This window comes from Heterocephalus glaber, unplaced genomic scaffold (genome assembly GCF_053883595.1).
Source record: "Heterocephalus glaber isolate CG9 unplaced genomic scaffold, H.glaber_assembly_v1.0 deba00001004, whole genome shotgun sequence".
Lineage (NCBI taxonomy): Eukaryota > Metazoa > Chordata > Mammalia > Rodentia > Bathyergidae > Heterocephalus > Heterocephalus glaber.
Window position 1 is genome coordinate 5,966,861 of NW_028258179.1, and position 20,905 is coordinate 5,987,765.

At 39.0% G+C, this 20,905-nt stretch overlaps 1 protein-coding gene across 9 annotated transcripts in view; it reads right to left on the reverse strand.

Moving 5' to 3' along the window:
* Usp40 (ubiquitin specific peptidase 40) overlaps positions 1–20,905 on the reverse strand; it is an 88,674-nt gene that overhangs the window by 22,439 nt on the left and 45,330 nt on the right. For 8 of the 9 annotated variants that reach the window (XM_021247005.2, XM_013066766.3, XM_013066765.3 and 5 more), the window contains 8 exons: positions 17,288–17,411; positions 15,716–15,773; positions 9,487–9,540; positions 8,602–8,690; positions 6,933–7,019; positions 4,256–4,292; positions 2,200–2,264; positions 86–160 (listed from right to left, as the gene is read on the reverse strand). In XM_021247005.2, the coding sequence (XP_021102664.2) occupies positions 86–160; positions 2,200–2,264; positions 4,256–4,292; positions 6,933–7,019; positions 8,602–8,690; positions 9,487–9,540; positions 15,716–15,773; positions 17,288–17,411 (589 nt within the window). The remainder of the gene's footprint in view (positions 1–85; positions 161–2,199; positions 2,265–4,255; positions 4,293–6,932; positions 7,020–8,601; positions 8,691–9,486; positions 9,541–15,715; positions 15,774–17,287; positions 17,412–20,905) is intronic. The other variant, XM_021247002.2, reaches the window with a different exon arrangement.

Consider the following 20,905-nt stretch of genomic DNA (forward strand, 5'->3'; position numbering starts at 1 on the left):
TTTTCCCATAATGAGAATATGTCATCTTTGTAATCAGAAAATAGTAACTGCCTTACAAAATGTCTATTTGTAAGCAAAATCTTACCAGAGGAGGAAGTTTTCCTTCAATTAAAAGCAAAGTATCTCCAGAACATATCATAAGCTCTTTCAGTGTTGCATCCTGGGAACACAGAAACTCTGTTTTGTCACTTATGACTTCTGAAAGGAACAAACAGACCATTGGATCTTTTTTTTAACCCTATGCCTCTATTACTGTCTCAAGAAATAAACAAATAATCAGGCAGGTACCCAAGGCAAAGGGAATAAGCTAAGATTATAAAACCAGGACAGAACTAGGTGTTAAATCGTGGGGTATAAACTGTTCATATCATCAAAGATCTGAGGAAAGGGAGCTGGATGAGACAAGAAATGATAAAACTGATTTGTGGAAGATGAAACTTTAGTGATGCCTAAAAAGATGGACTGAATTTGGAAAGCTAGAGCAAAGAGAAGAAAAGGAATGAAAAAGAATAAGGGCAAGGGAAAGGCTGACGACAGGGCAGGCTTATTTGGGTACAGCTAAGAGATCCAATGATGAAAGAGGGAAGAAACAGGTGGAGAGTAAGAGGAAACACAACTGGACGCGAAGAGTGGGCGCAAACCCAAGGTTGTGGACTGGAAATGAAGCAGTCACTAATAGACTATTTTGGCTGCTGCAAGCACGAGCCAAGGGGGGAAGGCCTGGGGCAGAGATGCCACGGCAGTAATTTAGGCATGAGGCATGGGGAAGTCAGCAGGGGAGATGGTCAGGAAGAAGTCTCAGAGCTGGCAGCACCTAAAAGCTGAGCCTGATATGAAGAAGGAAACATAAGTAGGGGAGGCCATGCTTTAGTCTGAGAAGATTGGGAGAGGAAAGAAATGGCAAATCTGGGAAGAAGAGCCAGTTTTGAAGGCTGTGAGTTTACTTTTAGAGGAGCCATCTGATACTGATTTGGGAACTGACAGTGAAGATGATGTGGGAGCCATCTGAATAAACAGATCCTCCTGCATCTAAACTGTGTGTTGTTCCTCCAGACCTTCCAGAGCCCACCTCTTCCTCTGGGCAGTCAGACTGCTGGCCAGGACTCTTGAGGCCTCTGACTGCCCCATAGCAGAGTGCTCAGAGGCAATCTCAGCATGCCTCCTCAGCAGCCGTCTGTGGGCATTCAAGGTTGCTGTTACTGCTGAGCAGAAAGCAGGCAAATAAAGACCAGGAAAGGGCAGCTGACCACAAAGCTGTGGTCTCCTTCCAAGGCTACCACTGGGACGTTTGATGCTATTTGGACCAATAAGAAGACTTAACTGAATTCCAACTATCCTGGGAAAAGTGTTCCTAAGACTGCCCTAAGAGTTTGGCTAGACCAACAGTTTGCACCAGAACTTGAGTAGAGTTCTGCCATCATAAATTTACAAGGAAACTCTGATCCTAAAATATTCAGGGGCCAGTGGTACACACTTGTAATCCCAGATACTTAGGAGGCTGAGGCAGGAGGATTCCAAATTCTAGGCCAGCCTAGATCCTATTTCAAAATAATAAAGTAAAAAGGACTGAGAATGTAGCTCAGCATTCCCTGGATTCAATCCCCACTACAACAACCCCCCTCAACCAAACCGAAACATTCAGTGTATCTTCAAATGTTTTCATTAGTTAAAATATTATCTGAGTGAACTACTGCTCCTAAGACATGTTCTCTCACTAGGAGGGGTTTATCACAAATGTTAGAAATGGTTCCACCTAGCTGAGACTTGCCCTCTATCAGAAAACTGCAAACAAAGTTACAACAGGCCCATTCATAGATTCCTTTTGGTTTGTTTTGAGACAGGATCTGGCTTTTAGCCCAGGCCGGCCTTGAACTCTCAATCTTCCTGCCTCACCCTCCAGAGTGCTGGGATTGCAGGTCTGTACTACCATGCCTGGGTTTCATTCATAGATTTTTTTGGTACCGGGGACTGAACTCGGGACCTTGCCCTTGCGAGGTAGGACCTTGTGCTTGTGAGGCAGGCGGCAGAACCACTGAGCTAAATCCCCAGCCCCATTCATAGATATTTTGTATCTTAAAAAAAGCGAAAGATTTCTTTCTTTAGAATTCTTTCATATGAATTGGGAGAGAGCAATCTTGTATGACAATGTAAAATAAACTCAATTATTTTAAAGAGTAAAATGTATAGAAATAATCTTACTTCTTCACATAAAGGCTCCCCAGCTTCACAGCACCAATCCATTTTCCGTAAATGCCATGCATCTCCTAGGAAGAAATCAAAATCTGATGAAAAAACCCAGAGTATGTTCTAGGAGTTTGTCAGGATAAATGAATATCAAGTGGGATTTTATCTGCTAATAGTTATTAATTATTTTTAAAAAATAAATTATCTCTTGGGGCCAGGGATTTAGCTCAGTGGTTCCACCGCCTGCCTCATAAGCACAAGGTCCCAAGTTCAATCTCTGGTACCAAAAAAAAAAAAAAAAAAAAAAAATCTCTCCTAGAGCATGAAAAGAATTATTCCCTCAATTTGGCTAATTTGCTTTCTCTTCTACCAGAACTTGTGAACAAAAACAACACACAGGTACATTTGTCACTTGCCACTATTATATTTACTCTGTACCTTTACTATTTACAATGCATATATATCATTTACCAGTATACATGTACATGTAAGTATGGAATCCCTTCTGAGAGCAGCATAAAGTTGAATTTATTTTACTCTTAGCTGAAAACATTGATCAGAAACTGTTAATGTGTACAAGCGGATGATTCTTATTTATTTAGCAGTATTCTAACAAAAATGCAGTAGTAGTATGTCGTAAAGAGTATTTTTTTTGGTGGTACTGGGGATTGAACCCAGGACTCATGCATGCTAGGCAAGCACTCTTCACTGCACTGGCCCCAAGAGCATTTTAATGAAGCTGGTATATGTGAATACTTACAAATGTCAAAAAGACTTTAATCAAATTTCTGTTTCTCAGTATACCTGCTACACTGGTGAAATGAGACTTTTCTTTTTTCTTTTCGAGGGAAAAATTGAATGAAGAAAAATTTAGAAATTAAAAAATAGTAATGTTGGGGCTGGGGATTTAGCACAGTGGTTCTGCTGCCTGCCTAGCAAGTGCAAGGTCCCGAGCTGGATCCTGGGTACAAAAAAAAAAAAAAAAAGTAATGTTTGTAAATAAGCACCTCTCCCCCCAGCCCCTGCAGCAGAACATCTTACAGGCAAAGGAATAAACACTGGTCTCTTTCTCATCTCCATAGGCCATTGCTGGAATCCCCGTATTTCTAGACCCTTGTTAGTCTAATGTTCTAGTTTTAAATATGGTAAGAGTTCTATCCCTGGTACTGCAAAAAAAAAAAAAAAAATCAGCAGTAACTTAGAAGTGAACAGCGGGACTTCACAGAACCACCTGGGGGAGCTCAGTTCTGAGAATCACACCTGAGCAAGCCATCTACCTCTCTCAGCCCGGGTTTCCTCATATGTACAAGGGGAACAGGTAAAGCTCCCTGCAAGGCAGGGTGGTGATGGGTTTCACTGAGACCCTGCAGGACCACTTCTTAGAGGAGTACTTTGCATTCAGAGCATGTCAGTGCTCCTCCCACATAACAAAGCTGGGGGAAGGGGACAGCCACTTCAGTCACATTTGAGAACAGTCAGGTGCTCTAATGAAAAGAGGTCGGGCACCTCATCAAGCTCATATGAGGGAGGGCCAGGGATTTGGCTCAGTAGTGCTGCTGCCTGCGTCATGAGAGCAAGGTCCCGAGTTAAATCCCCAGTACTAAAAAAAGAAAAAAAAAGAAAGCTCATATGGAAAGCTCTTTTAAAGGATCCTGGGTTGATTTTTTTCATTCATAGTACTTTCCCTAATCCACATCACAAAAATATTGACGTGAAACAGGATGCACTGAAATTCTTGATCAATGAGAATTAAAAAAAAAAAAAATCAGTGAAAGACTTGGATACAGGTAGTAAATTTTACTTTTTTTTTATACCTTTCCTAAACCCTGTTATCTTTACTTAGAATTAGTCTACCACTAGTTTTCTTTTAGTGTGCAAATAAGAACCAGGAGAATTTATTATGTACATACAGAAATTTAAACTTTTTTCCCCTCCCCTAGTTTGTAATATTTTTTCCCCAAACTCCAGGGAATTAGAAAGTTTGAAAAGTTTCCTTTAGGTTTATAGATAATTGCTTTAGTAAAAGATATGGGTAAGATTATACTGTATATCATCATGGTAAGTAACTTACCTGGCAGACCAGATTTCTCCAACATTATCTTTAAACACTAAAAAAAAAAAATTATGCCCAATGTCAGTTTTCTGCTTCTGAGTTACAGTACAAAGAACAATATCCTTTCAGAATCCTGAACGGAGTCAGGTTACATTGAGTCATTCTTCAATAGATAAGACATGTACAATCCAGATGACCCACAAACCAGTTCTCCTTCCTTGGAGCTGAGGGGGCCAATCTGTGTGGGGAATAAAGTTTCTGGTGTTTGCAATCAGGACTTAGCTCTAAGTTTCGTTCACTGCATTCTAGGTCAGAACCATAATTTCCTTCCTGTGAGGATTAACAGTGTGTACTTGATATGATATGATTAATAAGACTGACTTCACAGATACACAATTACTCTCACTCCTATAAAAGGAGATTAGCTTTTATTTGAAAACTAGTAAGATGACCCTCAAGTGACAGTCATCACCTGGTCTCAATTACTGCCAGTCTGGTGTGTCCCTCCCACCCACCACCCTGTTTTTATAAGCAAATGCCAGATATCATATCACTTCATTTATAAATATTTAATATGTACCTCTGAAAGGATTCTTTTAAAAATATAACCTTGAGGGCCCGGGATTTAGCGCAGTGGTTCCACTGCCTGCCTCACAAGCGCAAGGTCCCGAGTTTGATCCCTGGTACCAAAAATAAATAAATAAACAAAAATATAACCTTGAATGACATCTGAAAAAAAATTCCTTAAGATCAAAAAATACTCAGTGTTCTGATATCCCTACTTTCTTTTCAATTATTACCACTTGCAGTTCTTCTAGCTTGAATTGTGGTCCAAAGAAGGGGCACACATTGCAACAGGCTATTTCTCATAAGCCTCTTTTAATTTTGTAGGCTGCCCCCTCTCCCCACCCAAATTCTGTAATTTATTTGTTGAAGAGTAGTTTTCCAATCTGGATTCTGTGGCTGAAGATCTGTGGTACATTAAAGATCCTCCTCTGTATAGGAGGATCTCTTAAAAACTGGTAGTCAGACCAGTTTTTTTTGCTTTTGCTAGAAGAGTATTCTAGAACTTCTATCATGTCTCAGGATTGCTCTTTTCTGTGTCGTTAGCAGTCTTTGAGATCACTGTCTTGATCCATTTTTCAGAAGATAAAAACTTGTGACACCATAAAATTACTTCTTTTATTCTTTCCTCTGAAAAACCGATACCTTAAAACTCATGGACAATGTCTATACTGGAAAAACTCATTACCCAGTTAACTACCCAGAGGTATAATTTACCAAGGAAAAATAGGATAAATGCTGGATTCTTCTTTTCCCTTTATGGTACTCTAGCATCCACTATAAGTAACTAATGAATATTTTTTGGAAGTTATTACGAACTTCTACATTTTAGGTTTGTAATATATATGTATGAGGATAAGATCTGTATGTATGTGGATAAGAAATGAGGGGTTTTCCTTTCAATCCATGCCTGCATATTCCAAAGTTGTCATAATTTTATGATAGAATTTAAATTCATATTCTCCCTGATGTTGAAACTCTTCCATCTTTGTGTTGATCCTTTTTAGACATATCATTAGTTCTTTTTTGGTACCAGGGATTGAACTCGGGACCTTGCGCTTGGAAGGCAGGCGGTGGAACTACTGAGCTAAATCCCTGGCCCTACTCTTCCATCTTTGACTAGCAGGCTCCTCAGTCTCTTTGATGATTCTAATAGTCTTTATTAGCTTTGCTGGTTTCTGTGAGGACAACATATTCTAGGCTTCTCTTACTCATTTCCTGACCTAGATTTAGAAACAGCCTTTGTTCTAAGATGCCTTGGTTTCTTTTAGTACAAAATGGTACTTAGAAACCATACTCTGGGTGCTAGGGCTGCTTTTTGCTATGGAGTTGGTCACAGTTTCTAAACCATGTCAGAGGACAGAGCCAGGAAAAAAATTTCTTATAAGAGAAAAAAGATGAAGTTCATCGAGACTCTTCTAATTCAAATTTAGGAGTACAGGTTTTTATTTAACCTCATTGATTTTATCCTTGTCTCTCTGTTTTCTAATACTGAAAGTCTCAGTTCTTTTTTTTTGCCCCCGGGTACCAGGGGTCAAACTCAAGACCTTGCACTTTGGAGGCAGGGGCGATACCCCAGCAAAAGTCTCAGTTCTTACCACGATCAAGATCATATTTTATCACACACACACACGCAATATACATTTATATCTGTGTATGTGTGATTATGGGTGCATATAAAGTAGAAACACCAGAAGGAAATACATCAAAATGTTAATTTTGGGCGGGGAGGGTTACCGGGGATCAAACTCGGGTCCTTGCGCTTGTGCAGCAGGCAGCAAAACCACTGAGGTAAATCACCGGCCCCAAAATGTTAATATTGGTGGAATACGGAGGGGTTCTTTAAATTTTTTTCTTTTAATCCATTTCTGCAAATCTCAAATCTCTAATGAACAAGTATTACTGATAATCACAATTGGAAAAAAAACAATAATCATAATTTTACTTAAAATTGCCAGTTAGTGTGCCAATTTTCAAGCTTCATAAACTAGCCCTCTGGTTAAGTACACACAATTCTTGGAAGTATATTATGTAAACCCTTGTCTTAGGACTTCAAATGCTAGCACAGGTTACCACTGCTCCCAATACCAAACACTCAAAGACCTGTAAACCAAAATGCAAAATTACTTACATCTCTCACAGAGAGTGTTTCTTCTACTATGATCTCCATTTCTGTCCCATGTTGAATGTCAGTCTCCAGAGCGAAAAATAGGAACAGCTGAGAGTAAGACGGAAAACGCCATTTAACCTCAACTGTAAAATTCTATACATATATTCTTTACTTCCAAAAAAAGTAAAGCCACGGTTCCAGGAACCATTAATAAAAACTTTGGGGCTGAGGATGTAGTTCAGTGGTTAAGTGCTCACCCAGCATGTGTAGGCCCAGGGTTAATCCCCACAAAAATAAAAACAAAATAAAACTCCTCAAATTATGCAAAAAGAAGACTATGTTGAGTAATTAGTGTTATAATTTAAACAATAATCTCATCTACCTAGAAATATAAAGTAGTTCCTCATTTACATTTTGACTCCTAGTAAACTCCTGGGATCACAGATACTGTTCTTCTATTATGATCTCCATCTCTGTCTCAGTCACTCTGCAAAGGAATCTGCAATTTCTACACACAGTAAGCACTGGTTTTCCCCAGAGCCACTTGTTTATGATTTTATTTGCTGTCTAGGGTGCTCATATAATATAATTCCCAAGGTCTGAAAATATAAATCTGCTCTTTTGTCAATTCAGTTCCTTAGAGCAGTGTCTTCACTTTCTAACTCAACCTCATTGTGTTTGTCCTCTGACCAGCTTGTCACACTGTCACTTGCTGGAGGTCAGAGGAGAGCAGATGGAAGGGGCAGTTGCTGGCAAACTCATGAAGTCGATCCAGGGTCTACTGGAAGTGTGAGTCCAGATTGCCCTGATATTGGGTGTTACTGGTAAGGGTACCATTCTGACTCTGGGCTGTAATCAAAGTTTATTAATGAAGTGGAGCTGCTGACAAGGGCCAACCTGACTATATATACAGAAAATGAATCCTGATAAAGACAAGGGGAACAGGAGGCTGCTATAAAACTATCATGTCAAAAACCAATATCCTGCACTTCATTAAATTTAAAATGCCACTGATTGTTAGATTCATAATTTTCTGTGCCACTAAAATAGAAACAAACCAACCAACAATGCCAGCTATAACTGCAGGATGCTACTGACTGTGCTACCATGCCTGGCTCAAAGATCCCCCTTTTTATGGTTTATGTCTCAATGTCCCCCTAAAGTCCCAGGAGATTCTAGGCAGGATCTTTGGAAGGTGACTGGGTTACAGGGACATTACAGCAGACTTGCTGTTAGGAGGCAAAGCCAGGTCACAAGAGGCAGGTCTCTCTGGGCATGACCTGGGAGGTTATCATCTCCCTTTCTGGCTCCTCCCTTCACCCTCTCCACTTCCTGTCTGCCACGACATAAGCAGTTATTCCTCTGCCATGCCCCCGTGCCATACTATCCTGTCTTGGAGCCAGATGAACATAGACTGGAATGTGAGCCAAACTAAACCTCTCCTTTTAGTTGTGGTTGTCAGTTATCATCTCAGTGATTTTTTTTTTTAATAGAAAAAGAACCTTACAAATATGCATTGGCATAGTATTTTTAAAACACAGAGAACTATGTGGATGTATCTGTAATAGAAAAATTTTAAGAAAAAAACACTTTCAGAGAAAAACAACATTACTGGCGTAGTTAACGTACTCTTTCCAGAATTAAGACACGGGTTACAGAGGTGGGCTGTCTTGAAAGTGCACTGCTGTACCTGAGATGAAGTTGGTGCTTTTCCAAGACACAGTCCAAGTGAGCTTCCCAGCTTCAATTCTGCTTCCTTCAAAGTGGAACTGTCTGGGACTACAAAAAATTTTGATAATATTACAAATATTTGGAATTCCCACCTCTTTAAGCAGAATAATATACTGAAGTCAGTTGGTCTTTGAAAATAAAGATCAAGAAGGAAGGGCTGAGGTGTAACTCAAAGACAGAGTGTGTGCAAGGCCCTGGGTTTGATCTCCAGAACTACCCTACAAGTAATAAATTTTCATACCTTCCCCGTCCCCAAAAGAAAAGTGTGTTGTATTTCATGCAAAAGGATTACATGTGCTATGGTTATGCTTAATTTTAAGTTTCTACACTCTACATTATTCTTATCTGTATAATAATGTAAAAAATAAGAGGAATTCTGAATGCTCAAAATTCAAAGAGTTGTTGTTTACATGGATTAAAAGCCAGATAATGTTGCAACTCAATCCATGCACAAATTGTATGAAATCATGACAGTGACTGATACCTAGATTAAAATATGTTCTCTAAATCAGTTTGTAAAAGGCAATTGGTTTTGTTTTTTTTTTGGTACCGGGGATCCAACTTGGGACCTTGTGCTTGCAAGGCAGGCGGTGGAACCACTGAGTTAAATCCCCCGCCCTGTAAAGGCAATTAAAGAATATTGGCTACTAGAAGCCATTTCTTTTCTCTCTTTTCTTTTTTGGTACCGGGGATTGAACTCAGGATCTTGCTCTTGGGAGGCAGGCAGTGGCACCACTGAGCTAAATCCCTGGCTAGAAGCCATTATTTAAGATTTTAAGAAAAAGTTAAGAAAGATGGATGGTATGAGGTATATCACCTTTTAGAAACTACCAAAAAGACTGACCTGGACAAAGAAGCTTCCCATTTCTATCAATAGGTCTCAAACAGCTGTACTCAACTGTGAATACAAAGCAGCTGGTTAGGGCAAAAAACAAAGAAAACTAAAGAGAGATGCTCTATTGTGTTATCAGCAAGAGCTACAATAGGCCCAAAAACCCAAACCAAGAAAAAAAAAGACAAAAATTCCAACAACCCAAACAAAACCCTTTAACTCTGGACAGTCTTCACTCAGCACAGCAGTGCAGGACTATAAAAATACGAGTTGAAACTGTGAAAAGCAATCTTAATTATCAGTGGAGAAATCATAATTGGTCCATGACTTCTCTAAGCATTTTTGTCAAAACTTTTAAAACTGTTGGTTAAACATGTTCTGGGAAAGAAACAAACTAGTAAAATATTTGCATATTTACTTAAAATACCAGAAACTAAGCACTGAAATAATTACATCTCTAAAACACATGTCAAGAGTAGTGTAAGCAGGGCTGGCTGTTTCTCGTGGAACAGCTGATGCTACAGACTGGGCATCTTTCCTACCCCCTAGCAAGTGGTCATAACTCCTTTCTGAATTCAGATCCGCTTCCAGGATTTTCTATTTTGTGCTTTCAATGTCATGAAGTATCTTTGAGCTCCTGTAGTGCAAAGGCTGCTGGCAGCGTTGCTTTTGCTAGGTTATCTCCACTTTCATTGCAACCACCTTCCTCACTGAGGTCTCCAAGTTCACCTTCGTCAAGTTCTTCAGTGGTACATTAGTGTCAACATTCTCAGGGGAGGCTGCTTTTTAACAGCCCTGTCTACTTTTATTTCTTTGAGTGCTTTCTTCTTTGTTGGCCATGTCCCTCCTTCCATTATCCATTCATGTAGAATCTCAGATGGGGTTATCTCTGGGAGAAGAGGCGGCAATGCAACTACACGCTTTGCTATCTGCATGCTCAAGTGCCTAAAAGACAGGCAGGATCCATCAGCAGTGGACTTGCATGGAGTACAGTGGTTGTGCTGCACACCTGTCCTTTCTGCAGTGATCTATGGACTAGAGTGCCATCCACAATTAATACAGCATGGCTACTGAAACTCATACCATGTTGCCAGTTATGTTACATAACTGAACTACAGTAACTGAAATTCATAGCATAACTCTGCAAAGCAGATTACCTAAATTTTAAATATGTTGGGTGATTTTATATTCAGTAAATAGATTAGGGCCGGTGTGTGCTATTTTTGAAGATGCAGATTCCTACTTTGGACGAAAGAGCACATCAAGCTTTCAGTCCCAACAGAATTCTTAGAAAGTAGGCCAAGAATGGGGTAGGGGTAAGTGCGATGGGGATGTTCAGCTTTCTGAATGGGCAAGAATGGAACAGCCTGGGCCTAGAAGGTCTCAATTTTATCACCCCCCAGTGAAATATCTTTCTGATTCCTGAGTTACACTGTACCACAGCAATATGAAGCTAGCATATAATTCTTTAAAAAAAATTTTTTTGTTAGCATATAATACAAAATTTCTCGTGAAATGAAACAGTTCCCCAAGTTAGAAAAGTGCATTTTAAATACCGTGGCCTTAAAATCTTTTTGCTTTTAGCTGGGCATGGTGGCACCCGCCTGAGGCAGGAGGACTTAAGCCGAGGAGATCAAGATAAGTCTGGACAACAAAAACACTGAAAAAAATCAGTTTATTTCAATGAATGCTTCCTGTGCATCTTCTATGTGGCAGGCATGGTACAAGAATCTGTGATACAGTGGTGAGCATGACAGGTGGAGACCGTGCCCTCATGATGCCTCATTGAATGGGAGGGACAGATGTTAATGACACAAATAAAAGGGCACTTACAGCAAAAAGGGTTATGAAAGAAGTACAGGGTGCTGATGTGAAACAGATCAGCTGAGACTGGTCAGGGATGAAAGGAGAAGCACCATTTCAGTTGAGACCAAAGGAATGGCTGAAGTTAGGAGATAAGAGTGAGGGGGAAAAGTACAGAGAAATCACAGCACTGAGAGGCCTTAGGGTGGCAAGAGCCTGTGCATTCTGAAGCTCACGGCAGGCAGCCTTCGAGGTATGTTATGAGTAAGCGGAAGGAGCGGATGGAACAAAGCCACAGCAGGTGGATTGGAATATGCAGGCTAAGGAATGAGCCCATGCGCTTTGGAAAGCACTAAAGAGCATGAGCAGAGGCTGACATGATGTAGCTCACACATATTTAAGAGGATTTCTTGCTATATGTGAAGAATGGTTTGGAAGGGAGCCAGAGTGGAAAACAGAGAGGACCAGTTGTGCGGCATGATTATGAAGCACTCATTCTTCTTTTTGGTTTTTGGAGACAGGGTCTTGCTATTAGTCCAGGCTGACCTTGAACTCACTAGGTAGCTCAGGCTGGCCTCGAACTAACTGGGGTGTAATTTATTCGTAATAAAATATATTCAGTTTAAGTGTATAGATAAGTTTCACAAATACACGAACACTCAGTAACACCAGCAAACAGTCTGCATCACTCCTCAAAACTTTCCTCTGGCTGCTGTGCAGCCAGCATCGCATCACCCTCTACCCTGATCTGCCTTCTGTGGTTACAGGTTAAATTTTCTTTTTCTAAAATTTTATACATATGGAATTACACAGCATGTCTTTTTTGTGTCTATTCTCTTTCCCTTGGCATAATGACTTTGAGATTCATTCACATTTTCTGTGTGGTGGAACTTTTTTTCCAGAGATGAACAGCACCCCACTGACTGGCGACACCACAATTTGTCTGTTTATCTACCTGCTTGTAGCCATGTGAACTCATAACAGTTTTTGGTTATGAACACTTAGGCTTCTATGAGTTTGTATATTTTAACTATTCTTCAGTAAACATCTTGAAGTAGAACTGGCAAGTGAATGTTTAAATTTACAAAAAGCAAGCTAACTTTTCCAAAGTGACTCCCACAATTGCACACTCCCACCAGCAATACATGGGAATTTCAAGTTGTTCCACATCTTGCTAACACTTAGTTTTGTCAGTATTTTGAATTTTAACTGTGTAAATTTTGAATTTTGAACCGTGTGTTCGGTGGCGTGTCATTACAACTGTAATCTGATGGCTAATGGCACTGAGCATCTTTTTTTTTTTTTGGTACTGGGGATTGAACTTAGGACCTTGTGCTTGTGATCCCTGGCCCGGCACTGAGCATCTTTTATTTATTGGTCACTGATAAGCCGACCTTCTTTTCTGAATGCCTGTTCAATTTTCCCAATTCAGATTGGGTTGTCTTCTAACTAGGTTATGATTTCTTCCTTTGCTTATGGTGCTTGCGATTGAACCCATGGCCTCACACATGTCAGGCGCATGCTCTATCCCCAACCCTTACAAGTATTTTAACAAATACATTCTGAAAGGGCTGTGAATTTAGCTCAGTGGTTCTGCCGCCTGCCTCGCAAGTGCAAGGACCCAAGTTCGATCCCTGGTACCAAAAAAAATATATATTCTGTATGCAAATCCACTGTTAAATATGCGTTTTATAAATATCTTCTCCTAGTTTGTAGTTTGGTTTTTCAGACTCCTTTTGAAGAGTATAAATTTTAAATTCTGATGTGGTCTAATTTATTAGTTTGTTTCTCTCATAGTTTGAGTTGAGTCCTCTTTAAAAAAAAGCCCTTTATAGTAAATTTATACAGATTTTCTTCCAGAAGTTTTAGGATTTAACATTTAGTTCTACATCTGTTTTAAGTTACTTTTGTGTTTTACATCATGCGAGGTAAAGCAAGAGGGTGTTTTTTTTTTTTTTTTTGCATATATTGATATCCAAATGGTCCACTTCTATTTGTTGAAAATACAGTTTTCCGACGGAAAGATGACGGCACCTTTGCTGAAAGTCAACTGAGTATTTTGCATCTATTTCTGTATTCTCTATTTAGTCCTGCTCTAAATATTTTAGGCTTTACTAGCCACATATGATCTCTTTGTACATTCTTCCTTTACTTTTTAATTTTTGTGGCACTGCAATTTAACCCAGGGCCCCACATGTGCTAAATGTGTACTTATATCACAGAGCTACATCCCCAACACTTATTCTCCTTTAAACTGGACTTTAAAAATGCAAAAATTCTTTGTTCACTGGCTGCACTAAAACAAGTTGTAGGTCATAGTTTTCTGATCTGTTTTCTAAGACTTTCCATACACCAAAATACACTGTCTAGAATGAGTCTTGAAATCAGATAGTGTAACTCTCCCAACTTTTGTTCATTTCCTCAAAATTGTTACGGCTACTTTAGGTCCTTTACATTTCCATATACATTTTAGAATTGGCTTATCAATTTCTAAAATGAATAAAATGGCTAGGATTTTGTGAGAATGTATTACATCTATAAATCAAGTTAGGGAGAATTGTGCTTCTAACAATATTGTGTCTTCAGACTTATGAACATGGTACATTGTTGTATTCATTCAGGTCTTTAATTTTTTACTGCCTGTTTTCTAGTATTCAAGGTACAGCTCTTACACATATTTTGTTAAACAGATCCCTGATATTTCATGATATCATAAATATTTTCTTTTTTTTTTTTTTTTTTGGTATCAGGGATTGAATTCAGGACCTTGTGCTTGTGAGGCAGGTGGCAGAACCACTGAGCTAAAGCCCGGCCCCAAATTTTCTTAATTTTGATGTCCATTTTTCCTTGCTGGTAGATAAAAAATACAATAGATTTCTGCATATTGATTTTGAGTTCCTGCTAAATGTATACAAGAGATACCAATTCATATTCACAGAGTGGTTATAATGAAAAGACAATAAAATATTGATAAGGATATGGAAAAACTGCAATCCTGACACATTGCTAGTAGGAATATAAATGGTTCAGCTGCTCTGAAATATAACAGTTTCTTATGAAGTTAAACATGAATTTGCCTTTATGACACACTGATTCCAGTCCTGTATATATGTACCCAAGAGAATTAAAAATATATCTACACAAAGACTTATATGCAAATATTTATAGCAGCATTACTTCAAAAGTAGAAACAGTGTCTATCAACTGGTAAATAAACAAAATGATATATGATATATTCAAACAATTGAATACTAAGTTAGCAATTAAAAATAATAAACTTGATAAATGCTAAATAGTGGGTAAACTTCAAAAATGGTGTAGTTTTTATGGTTTTTTTTTTTTGGTACCGGGGATCGAACTCGGGTCGTTCCGCTTGTGAGGCAGGCGGCAGAACCACTGAGCTAACTCCCCGGCCCCTAAAATGGTGTGTTAGTAACATAAAAGAAGCTAGACACAATATACTACATATTGCATTGTTCCATTTATATTAAATGTCCAGAAAATAGAGACAGGAAATTAATCATTGCCAGGTGCTCAGAATACAAATAGGTGCAGCAGATCTTTTTGGGGTGATGGAAATGTTCTAACACTGGATTGTGGTGCTGATGTACAACTCTGTACATTTACTGATAGTCACTGGATTATACACGAGTGAATTTTATGTAACGTTAAATCTTAATAGAGCTGCTAAAGAAAACTAAGAGTGAATAGTGAATTTGCAGAATGTTACTATGACAGAATTTATGTAAAAATATATACACATATAGTTACATGTAAGTATAATATGAATGTTACATGTTAGATAAACAGTGATGTCCCAGAAGAACCCAGCCAGCCTGTATTTAGGATTCTGAGCGGGACCTCCTGGAGTAACTCCAAAGGGGAGTCAAGTTTACTAAGGTGGATTTTTATGGATAGGGATAACGGGGTTAGTGGGACAGGTTTAGGTGGAATGAGGCGAGTGGAAGCATGAGACTGGGGGAGTGAGGACAGTTGTGTATGTGACCATAGCAATAGCTAATGTTCTGTTGTGGGTGCGCTGTGACCTAGCAGGTAGAGTGGGTGTGGCATGTCCTAGCAGAGTAGGTGGGGTGACTACAGGATGTGGGAATGGACTGTGGTGGCTCTGAGCTCAAGCAGTTATTCCAGGAACTTGGGCGGCTAGGGACAAACAAGGGTCAGACCTATCAACAAGGTCTAGATACACACCCCAAATCACATACTGGTTGGATGGCAGGGCAGGGGATAGGTCTAAGAAAGGGAACATTTATAACGTTTCAACAAAAAACAAACACATGACAAAATGTTAACATTTGTCCATTTTGGGTGGTAGATGCATGAGATTTCCCTGAATTTTTTGTTCTTTCCTACATTTCTTTCAGTGAAACACCAAGACTAAAATTAAGCCCCAAACCAAAAAGCAAATGTAAATGATTACCTAGTTCCTCCATTAATTTTAATTCCTTTATGGCTTTAATTCGAATATCAAACACCACCTAAAATAGAGAAATAAACTAATGACTGTGTATAAGCTGAATGGGGAGAGATGAAAATGACAACTGTCATTGTGTGCACATATAGGTCATTTGAGATATTACCTGATATTGGTTTTTGCCTTGAAAAAGCAAAAACTTGAAAAAGCCCCCCACCCCAACCATCCCTGAAATTCTCCTATATGGGCAAAAGGAAAAGCTCAGAATAGATTTTAACAGTTAAGTTTTTATCAAATTGGTGTTAACTGGGACAAAAAGGAAACCTATAGTAAAGTAAGGAAACAGTTCGAGGCAGAAAGCAGTAAGCTGATGAACCATTCACCTTTCTGGTGATAGCCAGGGCAAGAAACTACAAGCAATCACATTTCTCTACATTAGGGACAGCAGACTTGGGGCTAGAAGCATAAATAACACAAAAATGCATAATACCAATCCAAGACCACTACAGTTTCTATTTAAATTATTTTAAATTGTTTTCTTTTTTAAAGCTGAATTTAGGTTAATTTCTTTTAGGGCATAAAATGTTGGAAATTTAGGGCTTACACTGTGAGAGATCAGGTGCTCTAACCTCACACCAGTACCCCACATGATGCCAAGAGAAATGGGCTGCAGTAATAAGAAACTTCCCCAAACCTTCTGTCCAGGGTCAGGGACAGTCTCCTCTTCAGTGCACTGACCTCACACTATCCCTTCTGTACCAACAAAAATTAACCCACCTTGACAAATCATAATGTTTATTTAAAAGAAAACAACATTCTAGTAAATTTCTTTTCACTTGTTACAAGAAAAAAAAGACAATCTAATATACTGGGAACATTTAAGTATAAAAAGATGTTTCCTGAGACACTGTTTAAGGAAGTCACTATCACAACCTTCAAATGGAAAGCTAGAGGAATCTCTTTAAAAGCAGTTGGCTGTAGACAGAGCACACAGTATAATTTAGATCAATTTAAGATAAACCTAAAAATCAAAAACTCACAACACAAAAACAATACAACATGTATTTACACATATGTGCACCCATTTTAAAGTAATACAGAAAAGACCCATGAAAATAGCACTTCAAATTTATCAAAGCCAGAGAATTGCATGAACTAAATAGATAACTGCCACATTCTCATTTTAGGCCTTGGAGTTAAAAAGAAAAGTGGCTAGTAGTTTTCTGTAGCAGGGCAAGGACTGATAAAAAGCAATAACCAAATGTTAAAAAGTTGATTTTCTAGGAGCCAGGTGTGGTGGCACATGCCTGTAATCCCAGCACTTGGGAGGCTGAGGCAGGAGGATTGCTCTGAGTTCCAGGGCAGCCTGGGCTACATAGTGAGTTCAAGGGCACCCTGAACTAACAGCGAGACTCTGTTTCAAAACACAAAAAAACCAGAACAGAACAAAACAAAGAGTTGATTTTCTTAAGATTCAAAAGTCTGTCAAGAAAAATGTTCTGAGAGATTAATGTGCTACTTCCTAAATAAAAATTTTGTTACTTTAGAAATATTAGCTGAACATTAAGGACTACTTACTGTGTTAACAGCTGCGGATATTTTAACTTGCTTCTCTTCAGATTCTAACTGGCATAAATTTTTAACTTCAAGCCAGTCAATCTCATTCATACCAGTGATCCACTTCCCTTCTTGGGGTAACAGACTGTAGGTAAAAAGACATTTTAAAAAATGTGTTTTTAGAGAGCTTGCCTAGTATGTATGAGGACCTGGGTTTGGACCCCAGCACTGTGAATGACTAAAACAAAATAAAAGTGTCTCATAAAATGGAGTACTACTCAGCCATAAAAAATGAGAAATTAGAGATATTTAGAGCTAAATAGATGCACACTGAGGTGATACTCTTAAGTGAAATAAATAGAACACACATGTATAAATACTGAACAGTTTCTCTAGTGTGAGAAACTGAAAGTGTAAATAAGGACTAAAACGTATAATAGATAATGTGAAATAGGAAGAAAAGGGGCAAAGGGGAAGGGGAAGTGAGAGGGGTAGGAGAAAGGAAAGAAGGGAATAGAATTGAAATGAGAAAATGGAAAAATGGAAACAAAATCTTTGTAAATAGGGAGAGATGGAGGGGTGGAAGGGAGGGCAGGGGAATGGGGAAAAATAAGAACCAAGAGAGACTATGTAAAGGTGCAAATTTCCAATGATGAGTGTCATTATATCGTATACCTAAAATGTACCAATGATTAGAATGAATAATCGACAATGCAAAATAGGAAGAAAAGGTCCAAAGAGGTAGGGATAGTGGGAGGGGCAGGGGATAAAAAAGAAGGGAAAGGAAAAATGATGAGAAATGGAAAAAATGGAAACAAAGTCTTTGTAAATAGGGAAGGATGGAGGGGGTGAAGGGAGGGCTAGGAATGGGGAAAAAATAAGAGCCAAGATGCATCATGTAAAGGTACAGTTCCCAATGAGAAATGTAAATGTGTTGTATACCTAAAATGTATCAATAAAAGAATTTAAGTAATAATAATAAAAAATAAATAAAAGCGTCTTTACAAGGCATTTCTGTGGATAAGAAAACCAATCTTTTTCCTTAGGCACCATTTCCAAAACTCTGTGTCTCACTAATGAAAGGTGGCCATATTCTTTTTTTTTTTTTTAAGTACTATATGGCTTCTTTTATATGAGAAAGCAAACAGTATAAATAATTCAAAGAACAAAATGAAAGATAGGTAATAGGAAACAAGGAGATAGTTCATTTGAAAATGGGCAGTAGACCAAGAGATGGGGGAGGAAGAGAAGGAAGAAGGGAAAATAAAAGGAATTAAGGTGTGTTATGTACACGTATGTACCAACCTGCCTCAGTGAGTGTCATCATTTTGTTCTGTAATTTGTACTAATAGAAAAATAATTGTTAAAAGACTTAAATGTGCTAGTATTTCTAAGTTATTTAATATTTAACAAGGTCTTTTAAAAATATAGACACCATTTTATCATAGGTTACTTATTGTGCTTTTTTTGATTTTTTACTAAATGATTAAAAAAACCCATTATTTCACAGTGCTACACACCTGTCATCCCAGCACTCTGGGAGGCTGAGGCAGGAGGATCAGCCTGTGCAACTCAATGACTTAGCAAGACCCTGCCTCAACCTAAAAGTAAAAAAGGCATGGGGATACAACTCAGTGCAAAGGCCCTGGGTTCAATCTACAGTGCTCCCCCCCAATTTATTTTTTTTGAGTAAGAAATAACACTTAGCTCAAAGAAATAATAAATGCAAGTAGTAGCGGTGAGCTGCAGGCATTGGTTGCAGTAGAACAAGAGATGGAGAGCAGCACAGAGCAGGGAATGGAGAGTCCCAGACCCTCAGCCGGCTCTGTGGTGGCCATATTCTACTGCACCATCTCTGTGAAAGTGAGCTGTCTTTTTCAGTCCATGGAGTTTGTATTCAGGACACCAAATAGGTTTTGACTTACATAAATGATTTGCTGCCATGGTTTTCAAGAACTGTTGTACATGAGCAACTAGCAGTTGGCTTCTACCTGCACATGGGAATCCCCAGGGGAGCTTTAAACAGATACCAGGGCCCAGTGTCTGTGGTGGTACACACCTATAATCCTGGCACTTGGAAGGCTGAGGCAGGAGGACTGTCTCAAGTTCAAGGCCAGTCTGTACTACATAGAGAGATTGGTCGAAAAAAAAAAAAAGTACCAGGGCCCACCTCTCAGGATTCAGATTTGGTTTTGCAAAAGGGCAGCCATGTACAGTTCTGCAGACTGCACTCAAGCGCCACATCTAAGGGGTGTCATACACATCATTTACATCATGTACTTGTATTTCCATTATAGACTTTAATGTTAGCAGTTGGCAGTAGAGCATCTCATCCTAACAAAATCTCCCCACAGACAGAGAAGTCCTGCAGACTGGGTGACTTCTTCCTGACTCACAACAGTGGCACTGACTAGGCTAGCACAAGTCCTTGCTGGGAGTGACTATCCCTGCAACTCTGTAAAGTTGGCACTAGTTAGTATTCCCATTTTGCAGAGCAACTGAACAGAGAGAGATGAAATTACTGCCCAAGCCATGCTGTTAGTAAGTGGCAAAGGTGAAAAACAGCTCAGGCAGCTGGTTCCCAAGTTCTTGCCCTTTTCTATGATGTCGTCCTGCCTCACTCGGGGGCAGTCAGGGTCAACAGATTATTACAGAGTCATCAGTGAGGCTCACAGTCTACAAACATGGGGGGGGGGGGGCGGAGGGAAAGCAGGACAACTATTCACCTACCAAGCAATCATTATTATACTTAGAAAGATAAAAACCTTCAAAACAATAATTTGACTTAGAAGAAGAGGAAAGCTACTGGATGCTAACAGCCATCAATCCTGTACAGTTGGAAACGGGCTGCTGCTTCGGACAACTTCTATTTTCACTTTTTTATTTCCCACACCCTAATAAATGTAGATTACCTTTTATAAAGGAATATAAAATAAACTTCATTATAAACAAGAAAGGGAAACACATATCTGCAAAACATTTCTCCAAAAGAGTAGCAGTGAGAAATGTAATACAAAATAAACTCAGTCCACAAGGGCTCTGTTTCTCGTGTCCCAGGCACTATAAATAACTAAACAGACTGCCTACAGCCTAAGGATGCTGGCAGTATTGATAAGGCAGGGACATAAAGTGTTCATTATGAAAATGTGGGAGGAGGGATCACAGTGTATGCCACACTGACCATGAAGTGTACTGTCATGGGCATGGGTAACAAAAGCGGGAAGGTACAGCACTTCGCACCTTAAATGTGACTACAGGATTCAAGGGGTAATTATTTGGGCAGCTGGGAAGCTCTCAGGACCATACAATGAATTATAAGGAAAAATTATATTGCTTTATGGGTGTCTTTTTTTTTTTTTTGGTACCGGAGAGTGAACTCTTGTCCCTGCGCTTGCGCAGCAGTTGGCAAATCCACCGAGCTAAATCCCCGGTCATGGGTCTCTTTTAATAAAATATGCAGAACAATTTAACCATGATATTAGTAACTTCTTCATGAAGAATTTCAGAAATTTTCTTTGTGAAAATATACCTCTAGTAAATCTATAATTGGTTCTAATCAGAATTCATCTGATAGGATTTTGCTTTATAACCAACTACTTTAGACTGTATCTCATCTATAAAATCAGGGATACCTATATT